The sequence below is a fragment of the Humulus lupulus genome, chromosome 4 (assembly GCF_963169125.1).
Source record: "Humulus lupulus chromosome 4, drHumLupu1.1, whole genome shotgun sequence".
In the NCBI taxonomy this organism is placed as follows: domain Eukaryota; kingdom Viridiplantae; phylum Streptophyta; class Magnoliopsida; order Rosales; family Cannabaceae; genus Humulus; species Humulus lupulus.
The window spans coordinates 228,785,714-228,813,648 of NC_084796.1; the positions used below are offsets into that span (position 1 = coordinate 228,785,714).

Below are 27,935 nucleotides of genomic sequence, written 5' to 3' on the forward strand. Positions count from 1 at the left end.
GGAAAATGAAGCAAAAGAATAAGGGGTGTACTACAGATGATGTATCTCACACGTCTTCTTGTTGTCAGGAAGCATCTCTACTAAACTTAACTGTATTCCAGCCTGTGAGCTCCAAATACTCAAAACTGAAACCTGTCAAAGGCTCATCCATGCTCTAGAAAAGGAAGATTACTACATGCGGATTGAACTCGTTAAGCTTGAACACGATATTACTTTTCAAAAGTGGTGCTTGAAAAATTGGATCAAAGATTGAAGAATGTTGTCTCTATTTACAATTTTTATTTACATGATTGTACTCTTTTTTTTTTTTGTTAAATGTATGATGAATTTAACATATTATTATGAAATAGAAATTTGAATTTTTAATGGTTATAAATATTATTATTTTGTAATATGTCTATTTCTTTTTTATTTTTATATTTCGTTATAAAAAATATAATAAAAAATTAGTGGGTTTTTTCGAAAGTTTAAAAAGTGATTGTTTTTTTTATATAATTATTTAATATAAATAATGACAATTTTTCGAAAATATTGTTAAAAAATACTTAATTATACATGTTAATAGACTTAATAAATAAAAAAATAAGAATATGAGTAGTCAATGACATTTATGGATTTATTTGTATTTATTAAAATTAATATTTATATTTGGTAAACTAATTAATTATAATAATAATATTTGTAGTATTTAAAAAATGGCAAACAATTAGCATAATTGACTCCTCGTATTTCTCATCAGTCATTATTATTCCTCATGTTTTATCTTCTTTATTATTGCTTCATTATATATATGTGGCTAGAACATTTTTTTTATCATCATAAAGATTGTTCATCATAGAGAGAAAATGAACATAAACAAGACAAATGAGATAATTCTTACTAGATAACTTTCGAAATTCAAAGAAAAATTCTTAAGTGGAGAGTTGTGCAGTTTCATGGAAGAGATTAAGATACGCCTCAATAGATCACTTAAAGAAAGAATTACAATGAGAAAGGCAATGATGGATCAAGCATTTAGAGAATGGAGTGGAAAAAGCCCTAAAGTACGTGAAATTCGACACATTCATAATGAATTATTCCGAAAGTTCACCGATGCTTCTTAGCAGGAGTACTTGTATTGGACGACTCAAATGTATAATGTTGAACGTGAAATTGTATATCATGAAATGTTGTTGGATGCTTTCAAGAACATTTAAGGATTGTCTATTTTGTCTACAAAAATTAGAGTGTTTGCTTATCTATATTGAATTAAGAATTTTGTTCTTGTTAATGGAAATTTGATTATTATTGTTAGCAATTTACATATCCATTTTTTTTCTTGTAGCAATATATTTCAAAAATGAACAAAGCCATTTATACCATATTTATAATATTTAAAAAAAAAATTAGCCCTATATTTTTATATAATTAATTATTTACTAAATGCTAGAATATATATAGTCTTTGAATATTTCAATTTGAAGAGGTGCATTAACAATTCTCACTTCTCAATAGAACATTAAAGATGTGCAATCATTTTGTATTTTTATTCTTAAAAAATTTCAATATTAATTGTAAACCACAATTGGCATAGCCGATATTAGGGTTTGGATATTTATAAATTTTACATATCTAATTATAATTTTTGAAATTAGAGTTTAGATAGTTAGTTATTGTCTTTGAATATGAAGATGTGCATTTAATATTTTACATATATTCAATATTTAATTTTTCAAACTAATTATTGGTGTAGACCCTAATTATGCAAATTAATTGAATTTTCACAATTCTCAAAACTATATTTAAACTACTTTTTTAAACAAAAAAATTAGCCCTATTTTTTTAGCCGAAATTAATTATAAAAAAATATAATGACTTTAAACCCTAATTATGCAAATGAATTAACTTTTCCAATTCTCAATACCATATTTATAATATTTGAAAAAAAAAACAATAATTTGCCCTATATTTTTGTAGTCGAAATTAATGATAAAATATATAAATAAGATATAATGACTTTAAACCTTAATTGTGCAAATGAATTAACTTTCTCGAATCTCAATACCATATTTAAAATATAGTTTTTTTTTAAAAAAAAAAACAACAATTAGCCTAACTTTTTGTAGTCAAAATTAAAATTACAATATAAAAAGTGTTTATAAACTATTATACTAAAGACATCACTAATCATGGATTGATTTTTTTTTCTTCTTCTTTTTCGAATGACCATTTTTTTTTGTAGTTGACTTTGGCTGCATAGGACAATTCCTTGAATCATGTCCAACCTCACTACAATACTTGCAATGTAATAGCGATTTTTTTGGTTTTCTCTTCTTTGCATCTCCAGAGAATGATTTCGACAAACTGGTTGTAGTTGGTCTGCCTTTTGTTTTTTTTTAATCTGAGAGTCCAAAATATTATTAGGAAATACTCCTTCATCATTTTTAGGATGTTTTAACTCTTCATCTGGTGGCATTTTTTCCAATTCTGTATTCAACTCTGATATAACTATCATAGCCTTTTGAAATGCTTCTTGCGATCTTGTAGCAAGGTACGACGTGATTGTAGTTTGTGTGGTTACACCACCATACCTAGAATTTTCAATAACTTAAGGATGAGGACACTTTCTTTCATTACCTTGAGTCAACAATTGAACTTCTTTAGCATCTTTTAGCCAACGTCTATTTACCAAACAAATTGGCAAACATCTTCTCTCCAAATTCTTCAATGAAATAAAAATATGTCTACATGGAATTCATTTTGTCTCAAGAGAATTGCAATCACATTGCACATCATCCCCATCGTTGGAGATTAACACTTTGCGCTTTAATCCAGAACCAATATATGTAATTCCCCATGTCATTATGGCTGCTTCCTAGAACGACGTCTGGCCCTACCAACCAACACGAGTCTTTCCAGCATGCTTTGTCCTCACTCGAACGCTTCCTGAGAAAACTTCCCAGGAGGTCACCCATCTTGAGATTACTCCAAGTGAAGCACGCTTAACTTTGGAGTTCTCAAGTGATGGGCTACCGAAAAGAAGAGGCATCTTATTGATGTAGGTAGTACCCATCAATCCATTTAAGCCCTCTTCAACTGTGTAGTCTCATACCTACACAGTCTTAGAATCATCACACTTAACCTTCCCCAGGCGGTGTGGATTGTACAGCTTTACCTGGTCTTTCCCCTTACGGATCACGTGACTGTCACAATCACCCCCCTTACGGGCCCGACGTCCCTGTCGGCTGCACTTCCGGCAGGGTCAAGGCTCTGATACCATTTGTAATTCCCCACGTCACTATGGTTGCTTCCTGGAATGACGACTGGCCTTACAAACCAACACGAGTCTTTCCAGCATGCTTTGTCCTCACTTGCACGCTTCCTGAGAAAACTTCCCAAGATGTAACGCCCTAACTCCAGGGACCGTTATAGTGTGCCTTGTAAACAGTGCTAAACTCTCTAATCGAGTCTGGCCAAAATCGTGTAACTAAGTATGATTAGCGGTTTAGGGATTAAAATTTTGGTTAAGATATAACGTTTCATTAGAACGTTTACTGTATACATTGGGATTCCAAAAATATAATTTAAAGGTCTATTACAAGAAAATATTTACAACAGGCCGATCTAAGCGGCAAAATAGGGTTAAACCCTAGTTCCTCTTTCAAACCATTGGCGGTCGAGCGGCCGCATATGTACACATCGTCACCTAAGCTGTCCAACTCAAGGATGGTCCAGCTTCCTTTTGCCTTTACCTGCACCACATAGCACCCGTGAGTCTAAGCCCAGCAAGAAAACTCAACATGCTCATGAACAGTAATAACATGTCATCGAATCATAATGTGCATGTGTAACGCCCTACTACCTTAGAGCCGTTACTAAGTGAGTTTAAGACAAAAATTGTGCAATTAACTTACTCTACGAGGTTTCTAAAACCAAAAGTGTGACTTGATTAGAAATTAAGGCTGTAGTTTTTGAAAATGCTTAGTTTCATTGAAAACATTAAGTGTCAAGCATCTGGGATCCCAAAATAAGGTTTACAAAATATTTACAACTCAAAAATAGATTTACACCTGGTTAACTATCAAAAGAATGAGTTAATACAGCCATATACAAAATGCCCCCAACCAAAGCAGTCGGGCAGGCCGAACATGTACGCGCCGCCCCTACGCTCTCCATACTCATGGCCGGTTGACTGACTCCTTGCTTTTACCTGCCACACAGAGCACCCATGAGCCGAAGCCCAGCAAGAAAACTCAACAGTATATAACATATGCATAGAATATAGCTGACATACAATCCACTGATAAATAGGAAAACTATTAGACTGAACGAGCACGGCCATGCCGCCCCAGAGGCCTTACCAAAGCCTGGGGTATCGGTCCTTACCGTAAGGATAACTCACGTATCCATTGGGTCCCAACCTGGCTATAATCACTCCATGTGCTAAGTGTTACTTCTGGCCCCAAGGCCGTTCTCGACCTTCGCCGCTCTCGGCCTTAGCCGTTCATTTCATCATAATCACGCATATAGTACATTTCAAAATAATCATTCAAACATATAATAATTCATTTAAGGTTATACATTCACACATAATACAATCTAGGGCCATGCCCTGCAATAACATAGTGGGCCCATGCCCTGTTTTCGGGTGTTACGGTTTTCTTACCTTTCAATTCGATAGCTTTGATCACCTGACTCCTCGAGCACGATCCTACTCGAGCCCTAGCGCTCACCTAAATAGAATCCATAAGTCAAAGTCATTACCAAACCTCAAGTCCAAAACCTAGCCTCGGGACCAATCCCGAGCCCCCGGGAAGTCCTAGATCCACAAAACAAGGTGGTGGAATCGAGCCCCGAACCCTAGGTCAAAATCCCTCAACAAAAGCCCAAAAACCCCTTTCTGTGAACAGTGCAGTGCTACAACGCTCTTAAGAGGGCGCTGTAGCGCTACAAGCAGAACAACACATCCCCAGAAACAGGGCCTAGCGCTACAGCGCCTAAAGACTAGCACTGTAGCGCTAGTTGCAGACTGGCAACCCCAAAAATCGTTTTCTGCGATTTCTTTCAACCATTTCAACCCCAAACTTGTCCAAATCTTTCCCAAACCCAAAAACAAACTTATCAACACCTCGCACTCATCCCAAGCATCCCAAGAACTCATAACCCAAGCTCAAGCAACCCAAAACTCAAGATCTACCACAATGAACCCTAAACCCAGAAATTCGGTCAAACATCAAAGTTAAGGACTTAGAAATCATACCGTGGATGGAAATTCGACCTTGAGTTGAACCCTAAACCTCCTTAGCTTGCTCCTTCACAACCTTGGCCTGATTTCCCCAAAAATTCCATCTATTTAGCTCAAATACACAGTTCAAACCAGTCAAACCCTAAAACTGAAACTTCTAAAAACTTACCTCAATGATTGATGAGTTCTTGTTAATCCCTTGCCAATCTTCAAGTCTAGCTTAGGATCCTTGATGCTCAGCCTACCCTAGCTCTCCACTGAGCTTAACTCCAAGAAAAATGAAGGGGAAAGGTGGGAGAGCCACAAACCGATCCTTTGAAGAAAACCCACACTGTTTTTCTCTCTTTTCCTTTTTCTTCCTTCTTTCTTTCTTTTTCAGCCTTATCACTCTTTTTTTTCTACCAATTCCACTAAGTATAAAACTCCCTTTAACTTATCTCTAAAAAACCTAAAGACCAAAATGCCCTCCCTATTAAATCTAACCCTTTTTGTCCATGTAGGGCCATTTTAGTCATTTTACCCATTTCCCACTAATTCCTCGAGTGTCTCTAATAATTTCCCGCTTGCTACCCAACACCTAATTAATCACCAAATATATCCCTCATCATCAAGATTAACCTCAATATATTTCCAAATTCCCATTTAAACTCCCCAGGCTTAACCCCAAGCCGGGTATAAATTCCCGCATTGACTTTTCCGCTAACCCGCTCATTCTAGGATCGTCTCGAGTCACAGATCACAGATATCAACACAGTCATGCCCAAAATGGCCAAATTACAATTATGCTCTTTCTAAGATAATCAGGTCTACATGCATACTAATTCACATAGTCATGCATCTCAAATAATCAAATAGTCATATAACATGCATTAAATCATAATCATGCATTTAACTCATTAAAGTCACACACAAAATCCCATTATGCCCTCCAGGCACACTAATCAAGGCCCTTAAGCCTTATTAGCGATTTTGGGTCATTACAGCATGCCTAGTAATAATAGTCTTCATCATGCATGCAAATAAGTTCAAATAAATGATTATGGGGTCCTGCATCTGAATAGAAGACTAATGAGTCATTCTCTGAGGACCTGCTTCTTGGATAAATGACTAATAAGTCAATCTCGGAGTGGGTGACTAATGAGTCACACCCTGCATAGGTGACTTATGAGTCACACTCTGTATAGATGGCTATCCTGTGTAGATGACTAATGAGTCATACCTTGTGTAGATGACTAATGAGTCCATCTCTGTCTAGGTGACTAATGAGTCACACTCTACATAGGTGACTAATAAGTCACACTCTGTATAGATGACTAATAAGTCAATCTCTGTGTGGATGACTAATGATTCATACCCTGTATAGGTGACTAATGAGCCACACTCTGTATAAATGACTAATAACTCACACTCGGTATAGATGACTAATAAGTCAATCTCTATGTGGATGACTAATGAGTCATACCCTGTATAGGTGACTAATGAGTCACACTCTGTATTAGTGACTAATAATTCGCACTCGGTATAGATGACTAATAAGTCAATCTCTGTGTGGATGACTAATGAGTCATACCCTGGAGGTCCCATACCCTCCTAGCCATGTGACATGTAGGTCACCTTAGCCTTACTGGCTCTGGCTCTAATTAACTAGCCCTTAGACTAGACAAGCGCTTATGAGTTTCATCGACCTTAGGGTCAGTCCGACATTAATGGTCATTCGATTCATTCAATGCAGATATCGATTAGATCTAATCTTTGTTGGCTTGCGTTGAGCACGCTAAAGCCGTTCCTGACTTATAAGTCAGCACTGTGTGACCAGAGCCCAGTACCATTGCCGAACTTGACTAATAAGTCCCAGCTACACAGTTGATACTGACACCATTGCCAATCCCTGACTAATAAGTCAGTGCTTCCTCATTTAGGTAATACAAACAGACATATATCATATGTCAAATATTCAGATATAAGGCATTTGGCATGCTCATTCAGTAATCAAAAGCATAATTATAATGCCTCAAATTTCCTAATAAGGTTTAGGACCTTGATTAGGAGGCCGGGAGGGCCATAATTGATTTATTATAGTATTTAATGATTATATGCATGTTTACGTGAATTATATTATTATATGACAGTGAATGCATGCATATGAGAGTATTTATTATTATAAGGGTGTTTTGGTAATTTGGCCACTGTGGGCGTAATTGTGTATTTTGGGTGCATGGTTGTGATTAATTAATGTAGCCACATTTAAGGTGGATTGGTTCGAGCTATTCGGCATGAGACGATCATGAGATGTAAGTGTTCGGTCTAGTCATAACAGGTTTAAGTTCGGGGCTCGGGGTGAGTCTCGGGGTGAATTTAATGATTAGAGCATTACCGGGAATTAAAGGGTAATGGGATATGATTTATTGGTATTTGGGAATATTCAAAATAGCGGGAATTGGAGAGCATTAATTATAATTAACGAGATAGGCGGGAAATGACGGTTTTACCCTCGGAAGCCTTTAGAGGGATTTATTTTGTCTAGGGGCATTATGGTCTTTTGACCTTAAGGATTTATATCAGCCTTAGAGTGTTTGGAAGGCTGTGGAAAACAGAACAAAACAGAGACTTATCTCCTTCTCTCCCGTACAAGGTTTCTCCTCCATCTTTCTTTCAATTTTGGGAGCCATCTTGAGGTATTGAGCTAGGAAATCAAAGATGGCAGCTAGGGAAATTGTTTCAGCCATTAAAGGGGATTCAAAACCGTGTTTGAGGTGAGTTCCAGTTATGAATTTAATGGTGTGCTCTGTTTTTAAGCTTTAGTTTTCAGCTTGTGAATTTCTTGTAGAAAGCTTGGATTAATAGAAGTTTGGGTGATGTTTTCTTTGGGCTTTGATGAGGGAGAGTAGTAGAGGATGTTTGGTGGTTGAATTGGGTGTTAGTTGTGATTTGGGACAGGTTTGAGGGGCTGGTTTTAAGGAAAAACGCAGGGGAAAGATTCAGGTGCGCGCTGGGTTTTTGCCTGGTCTGGGCTGAGCGCCGCGGCGCAGCTGTTGAGCGCCGCGACCCTTGGCGTCTCGCAGGGAGGCCCTCTCTGTTTGAGGGCGCGCCGCGGCACTGCTGGGGAGGGCCGCGGCCCGTAAGGTCATTTTAGCCCAAAATGGTGTATTTAGCTTGGGGATTCAAGCCTTAGGCTTCGGGGTTGTACCTAGTACTCGGTTAAGTGGGAATTGATGTCCCAGAGGCTAGATATTGATTTGGGAATTTATGTTGACCATTTTTATTGATGGTATCTTATATTTGGTTATGATTAGGTGACCGCTAAAGGACTAAAAGTTGATCGTTCTCAAGGGTCGTTCTTTAAATCATTATAGCTCGAATCTGAGGTAAGAAAACTGCACCCTGTGTATATGTGACATGCATGGCTATTATCGATGCATGTTGGTTGACTATTGAGTATGACATGCATGGCTGTTCTTGATGCATGTTGGTTGAGTATCGAACGTGACATGCATGGTTATTACTGGTGCGTGTTGGATTGCTAAGTATGATGCATGTGATGCATGAGAAACATGTGATTAGAACATGCTGTGTATATTGGGTATGATGTTGTTCAGAGCTTGAGCCTCTGTGTTGTGCATGGACCTAATTGTACTAGTATCTGTTTAGTAAGCATGCTGAACACCTTGTTTATGAGTATTGGACATGTGATATATATAATTGGTGGCATGACTTACTTGTGTATGGCATTGACTAGTCAGGGACCGACTCTAAAGTCGAGAATCATGCATTGAATGGCTCTATGGCATTAATGCTGGACCGACTCTAAAGTCGAGAATCATGCATTGAATGGCTCTATGGCATTAATGCTGGACCGACCCTAAATTCGAAGAACTTATAAGCGCTTGCCTGGTCTAAGACCAGATGATCATGGCCCTGGTGACCTTATCGTCACATGGCTGGGGGACGCTGTCCTTAGTTACGACTCTAGAGTCGGGAGGATGGTTATGTTGGTGACCTATCACCATGCACCTATCCTGATCAAGCTTATGAATGGACCACCTATTGATTAAGCCCTGGTGACCCTATCGTCACATGGCTGGAGAGAGTGTTGTACCCACTTTTGTGACTTTTGGCTATTGTCACCTATTTGCTTAAGATGTTGGTCCTGAATAACCAATACAATTACTGTTGATATTATATCATGTTACCTGATGATATTACATCATGTTACCTGTTGATATTATATCATGTTACCTGTTGATATTATATCATGTTATATGGTGTTTTCTTGCTGGGCTTCGGCTCACGGGTGCTACGTGGTGCAGGTAAAGGCAAGAGGAAACTGAACCATCCTTGAGTTGGAGAGCTTAGGTGATGATGTGTACATATGCAGCTGCTCGTCTGCCACGGCCGAGGTTTAAAGTGGAACTAGGATTAAACCCTGTTTTGCCGCTTAGAACGGCCTGTTGTAAATATTTTATGTAATAGACTCTGAAATTATATTTTCGGGATCCCAATGTATATATTAAATGTTCTAGTGAAACATTACATCTTAACCAAATTTTTTTAATCCCTAAACCGCTAATCATACTTAGTTCACGATTTTGGCCAAATGACTCGGTTAGCGAGTTTAGCACTGTTTACAAGGCACACCGTAACGGTCCCTGGAGTTTGGGGCGTTACAATAATTATCATCATACACAATTACAGAGGCTCAAGCTCTGATCAATCTCATAATCAACATTCATGCCATGCGCTAATCTCATGTATCTTATGCATGTCCAATGCAATCAATGTTCACATATAGAGCACTCAACATGCCTCATAAATAACCATGCATGTCACATATGGGGTGTTGTTTTCTTACCTCTGGTCCGAGCGCGAATTAGAATGAGAACGACCCTTGAGAACGATCGATCCTTAATCCTTTAGCGATCACCTAGTCATAACCAAATACAAGCTCCAATTAATGAAATTCAACAATAATAGGGTCTTGATCTAAACCCCACTCTCGGGACCCCAAAATGTACCCACACGGTGAGTAGATTCGATCCCGGGCCTTAAGGATTGAAACCCCGAGCCAAAAACCCCTAAAAACACTCAAAACGAGATTCTGGAGGAACAGAGTAGCGCTACAGCGCTGCTCCCTAGCGCCCCAGCACTATACTCAGAACCCCAAACCGCCCATCAGCAAACCTATGTGGCGCTATAGCACCCTCTAATGGGCGCTGTAGCGCTACCCCTAGACTGATACTCCCCTGAAACCTCTTCCTTCGACTCCTTCGCTTCTAACTCGATTCCAATGCTTCCAAATCCCAAAATTGATGCCAAATGAACCCAAAAACCATCCTCACATGCCCCAAGCATCACAACCACAAGAACCCTAGCCAAAACTCCAATCAATTCCCAACTTTCTAACTCAAAAACCAGCTGAAACTTAACTAAGAAAACAGAGCAAAAGCAAGAGTTCTAATGGCTAAAAACTCACCTCAATCTCAGCAACACACCCTCTTCAATGGTGGAGCATAACCTTAGCTTAGTTCCTTGGCTTGGTTCCTCAAGAGGAGCTTGAAAATTCAAAGAGAAAAAGAAGGAAAAGAGGTACGGGAGAAGAGGAAGAGATGCTCTATTTTTTACAAACTTCCACAACCTTAATGGCTAATATCTATCCTAGGGGTGAAAAGATCAAAATACCCCTAGGTCAATTAAGGGTTTCTAAAGTCTCCCAAGGGAAAAATTGGTATTTCCTGCTTATCTCGTTAATCATAATTAATGTTCTCCAATTCCTGCTATTTTCGATATTCTCAAACACCAATAATTCATATCCCGTTACCCTTTAATTCCTGGCAATGCTCTAATTATTAAAATCACCCCGAGACTCATCCCGAGCCCCGAACTTAAACCTGTTATGACTAAACTGTTTATTAATATTTCATGATCGTCTCATGCCGAATAGCTCGAACAAATCCACATTATAATGTTGTCTCAACAATATGTCACCAACATGCATACAAATATACAATTACGCCCTCAACAGGCCAAATTACCAAAACACCCCTGTAACGAAATGTGGACCCCCATGCATGCATTTAACATCATATTTTAATATAATTCACATAGACAAGCATATAATCATTTAATATCGTAATAAATCAACTATGGCCCTCCCGGCCTCCTAATCAAGGTCCTAAACCTTATTAGGGATTTTGGGGCATTACAACTATCCCCTCCTTACAGAAATTTCGTCCTAGAAATTTATTTGAACAGCCTGGAATATAAATTTCGCACAACTGATTTCAATTTTACCCGGTCTTTCCCCAGGTGGTGCGGGATTGCACAGCTTTACCCGGTCTTTCCCCTTACGGATCATGGGATTCTGACTGTCACAATTGTAACGCCCAGAAGGAATTGACAAGAAATTTGACTGTACCAATTGTAACGCCCCGATTTCCCGAGACGTCACTTATGAAAGTCCATTTAAATCAATAAATAAAATAACCATTTAAATAATAAATAAATAATAAAACAGTAAATAATTATCCCAAATTTCACAGAATAGCTTTTAACCCTTAAACATGCTTACAATAATTATTCTGAGCTATTAGCCTAGTTATTTTATATAATTATTTAAGAAATAACCAAATAAATTCATGAAAATTACAATTTTTTTTTTTAAATCTTCAATCTAAACATACAGAACCGTTTGGTATCAATCGCAGATCATATAAAAATTATCTCAGAATTTTCTGAATAGTTTAAGTATTTTTCATAATTATTTCCTAAGAAAATTTAAATAATTCATAATAAATCAAGGATTTATCAAAAAAAATACCAAACTTCACCAAACACTCTAAATTATCATGTAGAATCTAAAACAAGAAATTTTTTTAAAAAAACCTATGGAAATGCCAAGATCGGGTTCGCCAGAGATATCGCCGGAGTTGTCTTCTTCTCCAGCGACGGCGACTATAGGGCTGAGTTTTGCTGCGTTCCAACCCTTCTCTTGCTTGGAAAATGATCCCCTTGTGTCCAGGACTTCAAAACAATAGACCCCAGCCCAAAAAGATGTCTGTAACCCCTTGTTCCAAAGTCTTCTTCTCCAAGTCCGGTGTACCGCCAAAAATGGAGCAAAAAATGCACTTTGCGTTCTAAGCCTTTAAACTCCGATTCTTTACGTCCAAATTAATCCTTGGAGTCCCCTAAACTTGTACACAAGCCTCCATACACCCATAATTCATCTAAACACTCTCAAATCCAAAATCATCCAAAAACCTTAACTTTAATGGTGAAAAATGGTGGATTTCGAAAACAACACTTCTAGGTCCTTTTATCACATCAAAAACCTTCCTTAGATCATAAATAATGTATTTAAAATGATCAAAACAACCCAGATTTTCCCTAAGCTTCCCAAACCCGAAATTATGCTTTCTCTCTCTAGGTTTTGTGAGAGAAACAGTTTTTTCTCTCTCTTAGCTTGCTTCCCACGATTTCTCTCACTCAGAACTCTCTTGATCGTGATATAACAATAAATAAACGAGTAAAATATAGCTTGTTGATATCTGAACGATTGTTCCTCTAATTCCCACAAAACTAGAAATTTTTCATTTATTTTAAAAATTAAACAATTAAAATAAATAATATCTTTTTATATCATGAATTTTTAATGAGATATTTGAGATATTGTTTATCATAAAATATCCTCAAGATATCCCTCAAAAAATCCCAAAAATGGGGACATTATAGTCATTTTATAGTTGCTTATAATTACTATTATTTAATCCATTTAAATAATAATATAATAACTCATAAAAAAAAATAACTCATAGCATATTATTATTATTATTATTATACTCATAATAATAATATTCATAAAATAAATAATAACTTTAACCCGAGTCATTATTTATTTATTTGGCATTATGCACATGCCGAGATTTTACAATCATTTCCAAGATATTTAAACATAAGAAACCATGAATTTTATCGTCATTGGAAATCATACATATCCAATATTCCTTCAAAGGAAAAGAAAAAAAGATGACAAAGATGCACATAGTGGAAAAAATTACGAAATTGTCCTTTCGGGAAAACGGATATTACAAATTATCCCCCCCTAAAAAAAATTTCGTCCCGAAATTTCACTGAAACAATTCCGGATACTGCTGTACCATATCTGAGTCGAGTTCCCGGGTTGCTTCCTCAACAACATTGTTCCTCCACATCACTTTCACTAAGGAAATAGTCTTATTCCTTAGGACCTTCTCCTTTCGATCGAGTATTTTCACTGGACACTCATCGAATGACAAATCCTCCTGTAAACCCAAGGTCTCGTAGCTCAGCACATGCGATGGGTCGGATACATATTTTCGAAGTTGTGACACATGAAATGCATTGTGCACCCCGGACAATGATGGTGGTAAATCTACCGTGTAAGCCACATTCCCACTCTATCCAAAATCTCAAAAGGTCTGACATATCTGGGACTTAGCTTTCCCTTCTTGCCAAACCTCTTCACCGAGATTCCTTCCCTTGGAGTCACACGTAGAAATACATGATCGCCAACTTCAAACTCAATATGTATCAGACCCATCGCATGTGCTGAGCTACGAGACCTTGGGTTTGTAGGAGGATTTGTCATTCGATGAGCGTCCAGTGAAAATACTCGATCGAAAGGAGAAGGTCCTAAGGAATAAGACTATTTCCTTAGTGAAAGTGATGTGGAGGAACAGTGTTGTTGAGGAAGCAACCCGGGAACTCGAATCAGATATGGTACAGCAGTATCCGGAATTGTTTCAGTGGAATTTCGGGACGAAATTTTTTTTAGGGGGGGGATAATTTGTAATATCCGTTTTCCCGGAAGGACAATTTCATAATTTTTTCCACTATGTGCATCTTTGTCATTTTTTTTATTTTCCTTTGATGGAATATTGGATATGTATGATTTCCAATGGCGATAAAATTCATGGTTTCTTATATTTAAATATCTTGGAAATGATTGTAAAATCTCGGCATGTGCATAATGCCAAATAAATAAATAATGACTCAAGTTAAAGTTATTATTTATTTTATGAATATTATTATTATGAGTATAATAATAATAATAATAATATGCTATGAGTTATTTTTATTTTTTTATGAGTTATTATATTATTATTTAAATGGATTAAATAATAGTAATTATAAGCAATTATGAAATGACTATAATGTCCCCATTTTTGGGATTTGTTGAGGGAAATTTTGAGGACATTTTATGATAAACAATATCCCAAATATCTCATTAAAAATTCATGATATAACAAGATATTATTTATTTTAATTGTTTAATTTTTAAAATAAATGAAAAATCTCTAGTTTTGTGGGAATTAGAGGAACACTCGTTCAGATATCAACAAGTTATGTTTTACTCGTTTATTTATTGTTATATCACGATCAAGAGAGTTCTGAGTGAGAGAAATCGTGGGAAGCAAGCTAAGAGAGAGAAAGAATCGTTTCTCTCACAAAACCTAGAGAGAGAAAGCATAATTTCGGGTTTGGGAAGCTTAGGGAAAATTTGGGCTGTTTTGATCATTTTAAATACATTATTTATGATCTAAGGAAGTTTTTTGATGTGATAAAAGGACCTAAAAGTGTTGTTTTTGAAATCCACCATTTTTCACCATTAAAGTTAAGGTTTTTGGATGATTTCAGATTTGAGAGTGTTTAGATGAATTTTGGGTGTATGGAGGCGTGTGTACAAGTTTAGGGGACTCCAAGGATTAATTTGGACGTAAAGAATCAGAGTTTAAAGGCTTAGAACAGAAAGTGCATTTTTTGCTCCATTTTTGGCGGTACACCGGACTTGGAGAAGAAGACTTTGGAACAGGGGTTACAGACATCTTTTTGGGATGGGGTCTATTGTTTTGAAGTTCTGTACACAAGGGGATCATTTTCCAAGCAAGAGAAGGGTTGGAACGCAGCAAAACTCAGCCCTATAGTTGCCGTCGCTGGAGAAGAAGACAACTCCGGCGAACCTGATCTGGGCATTTCCAGAGGTTTTTTTTTTTAATTCCTTCTTGTTTTAGATTCTACATGATAATTTAGAGTGTTTGGTGAAGTTTGGTATTTTTTTTGATAAATCCTTGATTTATTATGAATTATTTAAATTTTCTTAGGAAATAATTATGAAAAATACTTAAACTGTTCGGAAAATTCTGAGATAATTTTTATATGATTTGTGATTGATACCAATCTGATCTGTATGTTTAGATTGAATATTTAAACGTTTTTTTTTTTGGTAATTTTCATGAATTTATTTGGTTATTTCTTAAATAATTATAGAAAATACCTAGGCTAATATAAATAGCTCAGAATAATTATTGTAAGCATGTTTGGGTTAGAAGCTATTCTGTGAAATTTGGGATAATTATTTTCTGTTTTATTATTTATCTTGAATTATTTGAATTAAAATGAGTTATCTATGTAGATAAATTATAGAAAATAACTTGGTGTTGCTAAAATTATTGTTTACTGTTTGGGCACTGTTCTTATGAAGTTAAAATAGTATCTTAGTGTCTGGTACTGATTTAGAACTATGTTGGGTTGATTTATTATTTTTGGTTAATTATTTGATATTTTATGCATGTAAAAAAAGGGGTAATTTATGCATAAATAATTACAATAATTTGTATAAGTTTCTAAGTTGTTTAATCATGTTTCATAATCTGTGTAAATGGTTAGGAAGCATGTTAGGTTCTGGTTTGGGTAATTGTATTGAGTATCCAATTATTTTTTTATTTATGTGTAATTAAAATGATAATAATTGAAAATAAATAATTATAAGGAAATAATTAATTTAATCTGACTTTATAGGCGTAAAAATAAACTTAGAATATGATTTAGTAAATTGTGGTCATTTATTTGATTATTTGATTATTTGATTATGATCTATTTATTTTTTGCATAAAGATGATAAGAAATGTGATGATTAGTATTATAGGTTGTAATTTTGTGGTGAAACCTTGATGTGGTTCATAATTGTGTTTTGAGTGTGTCATTGTATTGTTGGGTGTTTAGGATCTAGTTCTCAACAAGGACACTCAGCGAGGGGTTCGAGGTAGAACAAAGGAATATTTTTGCGAGTAAGGACAAAGCACGCTGGAAAGACTCGTGTTGGTTTGTAGGGACAGTCGTCATTCCTGGAAGTTGCCATAGTGACGAGGGGCGTTACAATATATTTTTTGACCAAACAAAGAGTGTAATCTGGTATCTTATCATCCTTCAGGATAATATAATTATCGCCACGCCGTATCTCCTTTCTTATCCTTGTAAAAATTTCCCTTGTGAAAATTGAAGAAATTTCATCCTCCACACACGGCATAGTTGTCTGGTTCAAAACTGGTTCAGTCAAATTAGTTTTGTATCGTTCTTTCTTCTCGTTGTAACGTAACATATTAATTAATGTTTATAAGTTTCGAAATTATAATAGCATTAATTAATATAATTAGTGGGGTCACTACAAGAAAATGGGGTCTTTACCTACCAATTGTAAGTGTAGGTAAAACTAGCCTAATGGTGGGTAATATGGTTTACCTACCAATATTGAATTGGTAGAGATTGGTAGGTAAAAGTTAGTGGGGAAAGAGTCTTTACCTACACTTATTAACACTGGTAGGTAAAAGAATCAGTGGACCCCACTAAGTTATAAATCAATTGATGAGTCATCAGATGACGTGTTTGATGACATGGCATCCTACGTGTATGCTGACATGGGTTTTGTAGTTTTACGTGTCTGATGACGTGGCATCATATGTGGCATCCTGCGTGGCATTCTGCGTGGCATCATATGTGGCATCCTACGTGGTATCATTTTATTAGCCCACATAGCATTATTTTATTGGTTTGTTACACAATTTATATTTTGTTCAAATTTAATGGTTATGTGTAGGTAAAAGATGATAACAGTTATTTGTAAATGTTCTATATTAGAAATAAACTAGAAAAAAACCATTCAATAATAAAATGTTTAATGCTAAAATTCTTTATAATGTTCAATACTAAAATAAGTCATAAAGTTATCATTTTAAGGTTACCCCTACCAAAATAAAAAAAACTTCATAAAGTTCATTCCTTAGTAAATTAATGTAAATAAACTAAGAATCATCTTGTGACTCCCGAACTGAAATAGATGGCGACTCTCTTAAATTTGCATCTGAAGCTTGGTCTGTTGGAGGTGGTGGAGGCAGTGCCATCAAATTGTTAATATCGATGGATCAGCATCTGGAGTTAAATCAGTCCACCCTGCCTTTTCATTTTCTTCTGCATCATATATCTTCAAGAATTCTCCCTTGAGCCCAACCTAGAACCATGTTAAACAATACGAAATCCACTTTAAAATCCCAACCTTAAATATATCAAATAATGATAACTTCTTAAAGGGTGTCTAGAATTTTTGCCTAAAAAATTCAAATACAATTTTTTTTTTGTCTTTTTTGAAACAAAACATCGACTTTTATTGAGAGATGTCTACTAGATACCATTATCTACCTGGATAAAAAGTGAATTTAGGTGCAACACCATTTAACTGACTAGCAAATCATGCAAAAGGGAGAAAACAAAAATATATTAAAGGGAGCCAACAACTTTTACTTTCACAGCCAACACAAAGGAAATGAAACCTTGAAATTGAACACACCTGGTAGGTCCATAAAGACTTTGAGAGGTCTATATCCCCAATTTCAAATCCAGTAAGTTTAACTTGCCCTCTAAACCCTGCTCCGTCTTTCTCCAAGAATGTACCATAATTCTGTATCATAGATTAGATGCACCATATAAATATAAGATAACAAGTGACAATAAAATGTCATATGTACTTGGAACTTCTATTTTCAATGATTAGAAAGAAATAAAATTTTCAATGAAGGAGAAGAGGACACGGGAGTTATCTGGGAAAAAGTTATGCCTTGGTTGGCTGTATGGATTGTCAACTGTAAGCATTTTAAGGCATAATCGTTCTCAATGCTTCTCGGTCATTGGTATTTGTGGTTGTAATGAGTTAGTTTTTGTGATAGTTTTTATGTTTTACGTCTTACTGGATGTTTTAGATTGAAGCAGTCTTTCAGAGGCTATCTACAGTAATACACAACATATGATCCATTATTAATACAAATTTGTTTCACATAAAAATTAATAATAATAATGATGATAACAATAACTTATACATAATGTACCATTAAAACTGATAAGAAAACTATGAAAAAGATTCAGAAAGAAATTAAAACATTAGCTTGGAACTTGTATCTTAGTGATCGGGAAAGGTAAGTGCTAAATTCCATGTAAGGATGTAGGGATACAAGAAGGGGTGTCACACAGTTTTAATAGCCATAAAAGGAAAAAATAATAATGACATTTTATAAGATATTAGCTTACCATCCATCCCAATTTTCAGTCCAAAGTGTGGGTTTGTTATAGGAATTTGGCCTATAACCGTCACAGTAGTATCCATTGCATGCATCTATCTGTAAATGAAGAAAGTAATTTATGAAAAATAGCATATTAAGATACCACACTTGATAAAATTTAACCGCCACTACTCTGAAAGTTTCACCTGTCCCTATACATTCTTACAGCCATAATATATAAGTTCAGAAAATTTAAAGCATTGGCTAAGACCTTACAACTTCATCCGGAGCATCAGTTTGCCTGCACATCACCCATGGAACCCCAGCACCAAGGCTTAAAGCCATCTTTGCTGCCCACTTAACATAGTCCTTTCCTTTCTGCCCAAACTTCCCTTCAATATTTCCGTATTCATTTTCAATCTGATAAATTTGCAATAAGAACATATAAGAAAATGTGAAGCATCTTAACAATCAAAGAGGCAGACAACATAAGGATTATGATTCAAATGAACTACTTTAATCTCTACATTTAGTATAGTTGAAAAAAAATCAGGGATTAGCTCGTAATTCATAATTTTAAAGGAGACTTCCATTCTACTTCTGTGGTTCTGCGTGAATCATACTTAGCATTGTTGTGTATATTTTCCATAACCAGTTCTGGGTTTTTCTTGAATTCAATTAGAACTGCAGAGAAAATGGATATATCTTAAAGCAATCTCAAGAAAAAGAATAAGATTATGAGTAACAAGCTTCTGTTTACAATCTTTTCCATAGCTGCAAGCTTTATACTTCTAACTACTAAGGTACAAAGAAGGCAAACAAGAAACCGTGAAAGAAAAATCCAAGTTTGATATTCCACAACATACTAGTATAGTACTCCTCTATTTGATCCAATTCAAATATTCAAGAATCCAACCAACTCAATTACATATACAGGTTCATACCCAATATTTGCATTTGTCTCAATTTTTTAACTTTGAATGGCAATGCAAGTAGAAAAGAAAAAAGAAGAGCTTTTTCTTTTAAAATGTTGTTGAAATGAACATACATTGGGTCAGAATATTAAGTTACTTAAAAGTTGGTCGTTGGGATTGGGTTCCTCGTATTTATGATAAGAAATTAACAACTTAATTTGTAAATAGATTAGCGAGAGCAAAATATATGCGGAATAATAAGACATACAATTCACATGGTTCACCAAATTATGACTACATTCACGACGAGCTGCTGCATATCTTTCACTATAAATAGAAATGTTACAAAAATGTTTACAAATACTCATAGGTCACAATCCCGACCTCAATTATACCCAAGAATTTTGTTCTCACCAGTGACAGATTAAGATTATACAGTAAATTGGAAAGTACCTTAATGAAATCATCCAACATCAGATGAGATTGCCTTGTGTAACCTACCTGTCTCTTGCAAAACTGGGATCAAGACTTTCTGCAAGTTTGAACAACATAGTTAAAGTGAACTAAACCTTATCCTCGTATGTTTGTTTCTAAGTTTTTCACGATTAATTTTTGCAAGGGTGTGTGTGTGTTGGGTTGGGGTTCGAACCCCAAGTGTAACAACTAAAAAAAAGTGTAAGGGCTAGTAAATGTTTAATGACAGAGCTAGTAAATGGTTAGCATAAGTTACATCGACTTCTCTTAGTGCTCAGCATAAGAACATAGCCATATTAGATGCAAAATATTCAAGGAAATACGGAAAGCGTCAAATTTTAATAAACTACAGAAATGGCAAAAAGTTGGTAAATTTTGTCTCAGGTCTATCTACTCATTTAAACCACTTCAGAATTCAAAACCAGATAGGAATGCATCCTATTAAAAAGACAGTAAGGCTTATCTTTGCAAGGCTAGCTGAGGATGTCATAGACAAGAGACCATGATAACGCTGATGTCGTTCAAGAAAATGACAATTTTTTATTTATTTATTTATAAATATACAGAAGCTCATGCATTTTAGTCAAGGCACAAAGGTCACTAGGGGCACTTGAAATTCAATACTCAATATTAAATTTATAATAAACCTATATATATATATTCAAAGTTTAAGCTCATTTTGACTAAACAGAGTAATCACAAAAGAAAGCTTGGTATCATTTGCTCTAACCCCAACAATATGTTTCCGGAAATAATCACAGCAGCTCTATAACCTACTACTTACCAATTTGTTCAAAAAATTTAAGAAAACTGATGTCAAAAGTCCAGTCAATTATGAGACGTAATGAGAATTCAATATTAAAATTTTAAAATATTAAAAGTAAAAGGAATACAACAAGTAGACAAATAAAAAAAATTCAATAATCAGCAATAACAAGAAAGCTACATACGTAATTTGTGAACTTTATGTGACTTCAAAATATTGAACAAGTCTTACAATCTTTTTTGACTAAGTAAAGACAAAAAAAAAGTGAACAGAAACAACAATGATAGAAGTCTCAGTTTAAGACAGGACACTAATCATCCAAAGCCAAATATGCAACAGATCCTAGATCCTAACTTACATGAATAGCCAATTATATAATGGTATTGAAAACAACAATTGTTAAATTGGAAAAAAATGGTCATGAAGCAGCAAGGAAACAACGACTTTGGTAAGAAATTAATTGTCAAAAAGACTAAAGGAAATATGTTCAATAACTACACAATACAAATTGAAGAGTCATACCTGAAACTTATATAAAGAGGTAGTAATATTCTATATACTTCTCATATACACTTCTCTTCAAATAGATGAGCATAGCCTTCTTCCAAAGCTATCCATTAACAAGAAAGCACACACAATTATGGAGACAATTAGAACAAATCTCGAAAAATACCAGCTACAATATTTCATCTTAACATTATGATAAAAAATCATAAAGCATAAGCTATTGCAGCAGCTAGGTTGTGCTATGCCTTTGCAAAACCATCACTGCCTCATTATATGGACATAGATAGATAGACCATCAGGAAACTTTACTTCAATTATAGCAAGATCTTGTTTGTAAAATGAAGAATCATAATATATATGTATATATAACTTCATTCTTCATATATTATGTTATATAGCATTTATATAGCTTCATATATCTATAGCATGAAGACAAAAGCATCTTGAATAAAATCTAAAAAAATCCATTTTATTCAATCGATATCAAATCATCAATCAATCGATGATTTTGCCTAATTTCCCCCATGATCAATCGATAAATCAATATCAAAATCACACAAAAACCATAAGAACAATAAGTTATAAACAAGTCGGAGAAAGTCACCTGAGCACCACGCAGCACGTCGATGAAGCAGAGTCGCTGGAGCCAGTCACCTGAGCACATTCACAGTGCAAGCCGCCATTGCAGAGATTTGAGCTCGTCTGAGAAAATGAATTTAATTTAGAGAAATAGGCAATTAGTGATTGGGCCTACTGTTATTCTATCAAAATACTGGGCTTTCTTTCAATGAATGAATATTTCATCTTCTTCTGATATTTCTCGGGAACCAATAAACGGATCATCCTCCTGGCGATGCATGTGTTAGTTTCTTCTTTTTCCTAGATTTTTTATTTGCTGGTTTTTAACATTCTCATGTTGGAATTTGTTTGTGCTATTTTTTTTAAATGATAATAATAATAAAAGCTATGTTTGCGTTGTGACAGTAAATATATATATACTCTTAAAACTTACACAAGTGAGAAATCAAATTCAGGCGAGTGATACTGGCGATTTTCATTTCGCAAGATTTCGAATGAAATTGTTGGCTGGATCGTTGTCGATTCAAGATCCAGACAAGAAGCTGTTCTTGCTTTTAAATTCTAAACTATTTTCTTTGATTTGAAATAAGAAAAAACTGATTATAGTCGTGGGTGATACCTTGTATTAATCGGTAGCTGGGTAAACCCAGCAGTTGCAGATGAATTGGTCTTGAGGAAGAACTGGAAGAGGCGATTGTTGTTGAAGATCAAAACATCAGGGACTCCAACAGAACGGCTGTGAGAACGGAACGGAACGGCAGAGAACAGGGCTGTGAGAGAACAGGGAACGGAAACAGGAAAGGGTGCGTGAAAAGGTTATAAAATATAATATATTTGTTAATTTGATAAAAAAAAAAATAGGCCACATGGCAGACACATATTACAACAAATTTAACACATCATCAATATTATAACACATCAGCTTACACATAAGCATTTATAAAAATATAAAATAAAAAGTAAGCAAAAATGGGAGGAAAAATTGAGCGGGAATTGTAAAATTTTTCCTTGAAAAATAAAAAACGGGGGGAAAATTGAGCGGGAATGGTTAAAAAATTTCCCTCCATAATATACGTAGGAAAAGATTATTACCTACTGATATTATTGGAAGGTAAAGCTCTGTTCCGAAATATAATATAATGGACTAGCATTTACCTACTAATATTATCTACCAATAAATATTGGTAGGCAAAACATTACTTTCCCTACCAATATATATTGGTAGGTAAAATATTGGTAGGTAAAGATCAGATTTCTTGTAGTGGGTGATTGAAAAGTTGATACTTACAAATTTCGAAATTATAATAACATCTAATATAATTTTGCAATTTTGAATATATGTATAAATCCAATAATATTTCAAAATTTTCATTATAATTTTTCAAATTTTCATTATAATTTTCGAAATTAGGGTTTAGATAACCACAATTGTGCAATATTAATTTTTTTTATTTAATGCTAGGATATAGATAGTTGGTTATAGTCTTTGAATATGAAGATGTGCATTTAATATTTAACATATATTCAATAATTAATTGTTCAAAATAGTAATTAGTGTAAACCCTAATTAATGTATAATAATATTATTGTTATAATTTTAAATAAATACTAAATCATTTTTGAAACCATTGTGTTTTGATGGGAAGTTGAAAAGTTGTAATTTTAATAATTATATATAATTTTTGGCATAATACTAGGTAATTTCGAAAATAAGTGTAGGTTCTATGAACATTTGCTTTGTAATTAAGAATCATCATAATGTTTAACCAATAAAACTACACATAAATTTTTAGAAATTATAATAATATTTAACATAATTAGTAGGGTGGTTTAAAAATTGATGCTTATAAATTTCAAAATTATAATAGCATTAATTAATATAATTAGTGGGGTGGTTGAAAAGTTGATACTTACAAATTTTGAAATTATAATAACATTTAATATAATTTTGAAAATATGTATAAATCCAATAATATTTCGAAATTTTCATTATAATTTTTGAAATTAGAGTTTAGATAACCACAATTGTGCAATATTAATTTTTTCTTATTTAATGCTAGGATATAGATAGTTGGTTAGAATTTTTTAATATGAAGATGTGCATTTAATATTTAACATATATTCATTAATTAATTGTTCAAAATAGTAATTAGTGTAAAACCTAATTAATGTATAATAATATAATTGTTATAATTTTCAAAATTTTCATTACAAATTTTGAAATTAGGGTTTAGAGAACCACAATTGTGCAATATTAATATTTTTTTTATTTAATGCTAGGATATAGATAGTTGGTTAAAGTCTTTGAATATGAAGATGTGCATTGACTATTTAACATATATTCAATAATTAATTGTTCAAAATAGTAATTAGTGTAAACCCTAATTACTGTGTAATAATATAATTGTTATAATTTTCATTACAAATTTCGAAATTAGGGTTTAGAGAACCACAATTGTGCAGTATTAATATTTTTTTGTTTAATGCTAGGATATAGATAGTTGGTTAGAGTAATTAAATATGAAGATATGCATTTAATATCATTAGTGGGGTGATTGAAAATTTAAAAGTATTATAGTATATTATATTATATTATATTTAAACACGATAATGATAATATGATTTAGATAATAACAATTAAAAATTAATAAAAAATAGAGAATATCATAAATTAATATGGGAAGTTGAACAATTTACATCCATAATAATTATCTTTGATGTAAAAAATTATAAATTTCAAAATATTATTGGAATTTTTTTTTGCATTTGTAGTGCACCAATTTTTTTTTTTTTTAAGATTATTAAAATTTTTGTGATTTATTTGATTTAAATGTTAAGTGTGATGAATTGTTTTATTTAAGTGTTGTTATTTTATTTGGTTGATTATTTGTTTTATTTGATTGTTTATTATTTTATTTAATTGTTAGAATTGTTTGGTTAATTAATTTAATAAGTGAATAATTGTGTAACATGTTATTTTACTATTAGTGTTACATTTTAATTAAGTGTGACAATTGAGGTAATTATGTGAGCTATGGTGGAATGCACCAAGGTGCATGATAGATAGTAATGCACCCTAGTGATTTAATGTGTGCTAGTGCATGGTAGCATGGTGCACATGTGTAGATTTTCTACACATTTTATATTTCCTTATTTTAGATTTTATTTGAGTTAATTTATTTATTTAAAAAAAAAAAAGGGAAGAAGAGTGTTTGGGCGTGTGACCTAGTGGAAAAGGAATGATTTCTTTTAAGTAATAAAAATCAAAATTGAAGACAATAGTTATTTTTGGGATAGGCATGATCATTTTTTATTCCTTTATATCTATTTAAATAAAGAGAAATTAAGAGAAAATAAATGGAAAAAGGAAAATTACCTTATTGTGTTGGGGAGGCTTTATGAGAGGATTATGATAAAGGGGAAATGAAAGAGGAGAAGCCATTTGCTCTTGTGTGGCTGCCGTGACCTAGAGAGAGAGAGAGAGAGAGGAAGAAAGAAAGAAAGAAAGAAGGAAGGAGAAGGTGAAGAGGAACCCCTCTTAGGGTATGTCCTCTTGTTTTTCTTATTTGTATAATCTCTTTTATTAATAATATGTTATTGACTTGTGTTATTGTTGTGTGTTTGGGTTCTTTCTTCTCCTCATGGTGGTTTTCCAATAAAAACCCTAGGCTTGAACAAGGGTGTGGAGTTTGTGTATTGATCTTATTGTGTTCTTGATTTTACAATCAAGAGAGGTAATGGTCTTTTCTTAGCCTTTATATTGTTTTTGGTGGGTTGTCTATGAGGTTTTGATGATGATGCTAATGGTTGATTTTTGGTAGGATTGGTGTATATGATTTGTATATTGTGAGAGTATGATTTGTGTTAAAAGGGTTGTGATGTTGATTTTGCTATGCATAAAAAAATTGTGATAATCTATGAATGCATGCATGGAGATTTCGACCTAGGCATACCTAAGTATGTTCTTGATATTTTTGTGATGATGAGTGAACTTCAATATAGTAGATCCATGTTTTAGGACCTATGTGATATGGGTAAGATAATAATTGGCAATCTTGATATTTTGATCCATGAAATTTTGATAGATGCATGTTATATTGTGAATGATTAAATTATAAGATGCATGAAAATCATGATAGAAACATGTTAGGATAATATAAGGTATATGTGAATATGGTGCTTATGAGTTATTATATGTTATTGTCATTGTTAGTGTTTTGTTGGTTTTCAATGGAATAGAAAAAAATGGTTTTAAAAGAATTCATGTGAATATGTTAGTGATATTAGAATCATGCATATTATAAGAGTATGATGAGATTTTAAACATGTATGATTTTATGTAATTTTTGGGACAAAAGTTGAGTTTTATGAGGAATTAAGCTTGCTGTTTTTTTTGTAAATAATTGGGTAAAAGTTGATAAAAAGATGAGTTGCATGCATAAGTAATGTTCTTGATGTTATGTTAATTTTTATGAAATTAAAAAGGGGATTTTAAGTCTCATGTTATGATATCTTACTCAATTAATTACCTATAGAATTTTTATTGATTTTTTTAGAAAATATGAGCTTTTAAATTGATTATGGTGATTTTTAATGATAAAAACAATTGCTGGAATTTTTGTAATAAAATATGAAGTAAATGTCACTAAAATGAATTTGATGAGTTTTTGGAATAAATGATTTTTCCTAAGTTATGGTAATATTGAAAAATGATATTTTAATGGTCTGAATACATATTTTGATAAGTAATGATTTTTCCTTTATTTTTATTGAGAAAAATATTTAGATTCTATTTATTTGTGATTTTTAAAGAAAATAAATGGTGGCTGAAAGTTTGTTTTAAAAGGGTTAAATTTTTTTATTTAAATTGTCACATATGGATTTTTGTTACATAAAACTAAGTCTTAAATAATTTAATTAAAAATATATTTTCCACACTTAAAAATATATTTTTCTCACCTCATTTATGTAACACAATGATAAAATTTATTTTTCTAAAGAAACATATTAAAAATAGGTATTTTAATTAAATCCAAGCTTTTTGGTAAATTCTTTGTAATTTGAGATTAATGAATGAAATTTGTCACATATTTTATTTTTGAGCTAAAATAAAATAATTTTATAAAATAAAATAAAGTTTTGAGAAGTTTAATCAACTTAGAAATTTATAAGAAAAATAAAGCATGTAATATGTCTATTGATTTTCAAACAATAAAAGTAAGAAATGTAGAATTATCGTTTTTGAAAACGTCTTTATTACGCAATGTTCCCACGTATGCATGTTACATGCAAATCCACTTTTACGTCCAAAATTATGTTTAATATTCAACTATGTGGTTGTTATAAAACGATCATGCATGTAAAATGGGTAAAACGAGCATTATTCTTTTTTGGCGATAACTGCATGTTTAGTGTAACTGTTATCATGAGTGCATGGCCCATGCACACATGAGTTGTATGGAAGGGCAAAATAGTAATTTTATGAACCTAAGAAATGTTATTTTGATTATGATATAGGCTCGTTGAAAGATTGTGAAATTCTTAGCTTGGACCTGAGGTAAGGAAGTTAGATAGATTCTATGATTTTATGCTATGAATGGTAAGGTTGTTATATGAATGAACTGTTATGAAATTATGAATGCCATAATGTGATGATATGTTGAATGTGATATGTGTATGGATGTAAGATACATCAAACAGAATACGATGTTAGATACATCAAACAGATTACGATGTCAGATACATCGAACGAGTTACTAAGGACATTGAGACGTGACTCCTAGGGCGGACGCGCCGAGGTTATTCAAGGACCAGTGATCTCCTGTTTACCTCATAGGGTGACATGGACAACTAGCGTTCCATGCTCATCATGTATGCTGTATGTTTGTGATATGATGATATGTCACATTTATGTTATGATATGATGATATGTTACGTTATGTTATGATATGATGATATGTTACGTTACGTTATGATATGATGATATGTACGATTATGTTATGATATGATGTTATGTACGATTATGTTATGATATGATGATATGTTACGATTACGTTATGACGTACCATGATGTCTTAGATGAATGTTAGTGTTTGGTTTTTGTTGTTTTCTTA

At 33.5% G+C, this 27,935-nt stretch overlaps 1 protein-coding gene across 12 annotated transcripts; it reads right to left on the reverse strand.

Moving 5' to 3' along the window:
* Positions 1–17,196: 17,196 nt before the first annotated feature.
* On the reverse strand, positions 17,197–22,612 carry LOC133831290 (beta-galactosidase 9-like). Of its 12 annotated transcripts, none has more exons than XR_009892467.1 (8): positions 22,442–22,612; positions 21,848–21,945; positions 21,259–21,346; positions 19,950–20,028; positions 18,859–19,002; positions 18,611–18,699; positions 17,877–17,987; positions 17,197–17,540 (listed from the first exon to the last, which is right to left on the reverse strand). XR_009892467.1 is itself a non-coding variant. In XM_062261538.1 (5 exons), exons 2-5 carry the CDS (start codon positions 19,352–19,354, stop codon positions 17,433–17,435), a joined length of 306 nt encoding a protein of 101 aa, XP_062117522.1. In that variant the 5' UTR covers positions 19,355–19,380; positions 19,950–21,241; the 3' UTR covers positions 17,197–17,432. The 12 variants fall into 12 exon arrangements, 1 of the variants encoding a protein (XP_062117522.1); XR_009892468.1 differs by having other exon boundaries at positions 17,877–17,962; positions 18,854–19,002; XR_009892466.1 differs by having other exon boundaries at positions 18,854–19,002.
* Between the last annotated feature and the right edge of the window lie 5,323 nt (positions 22,613–27,935).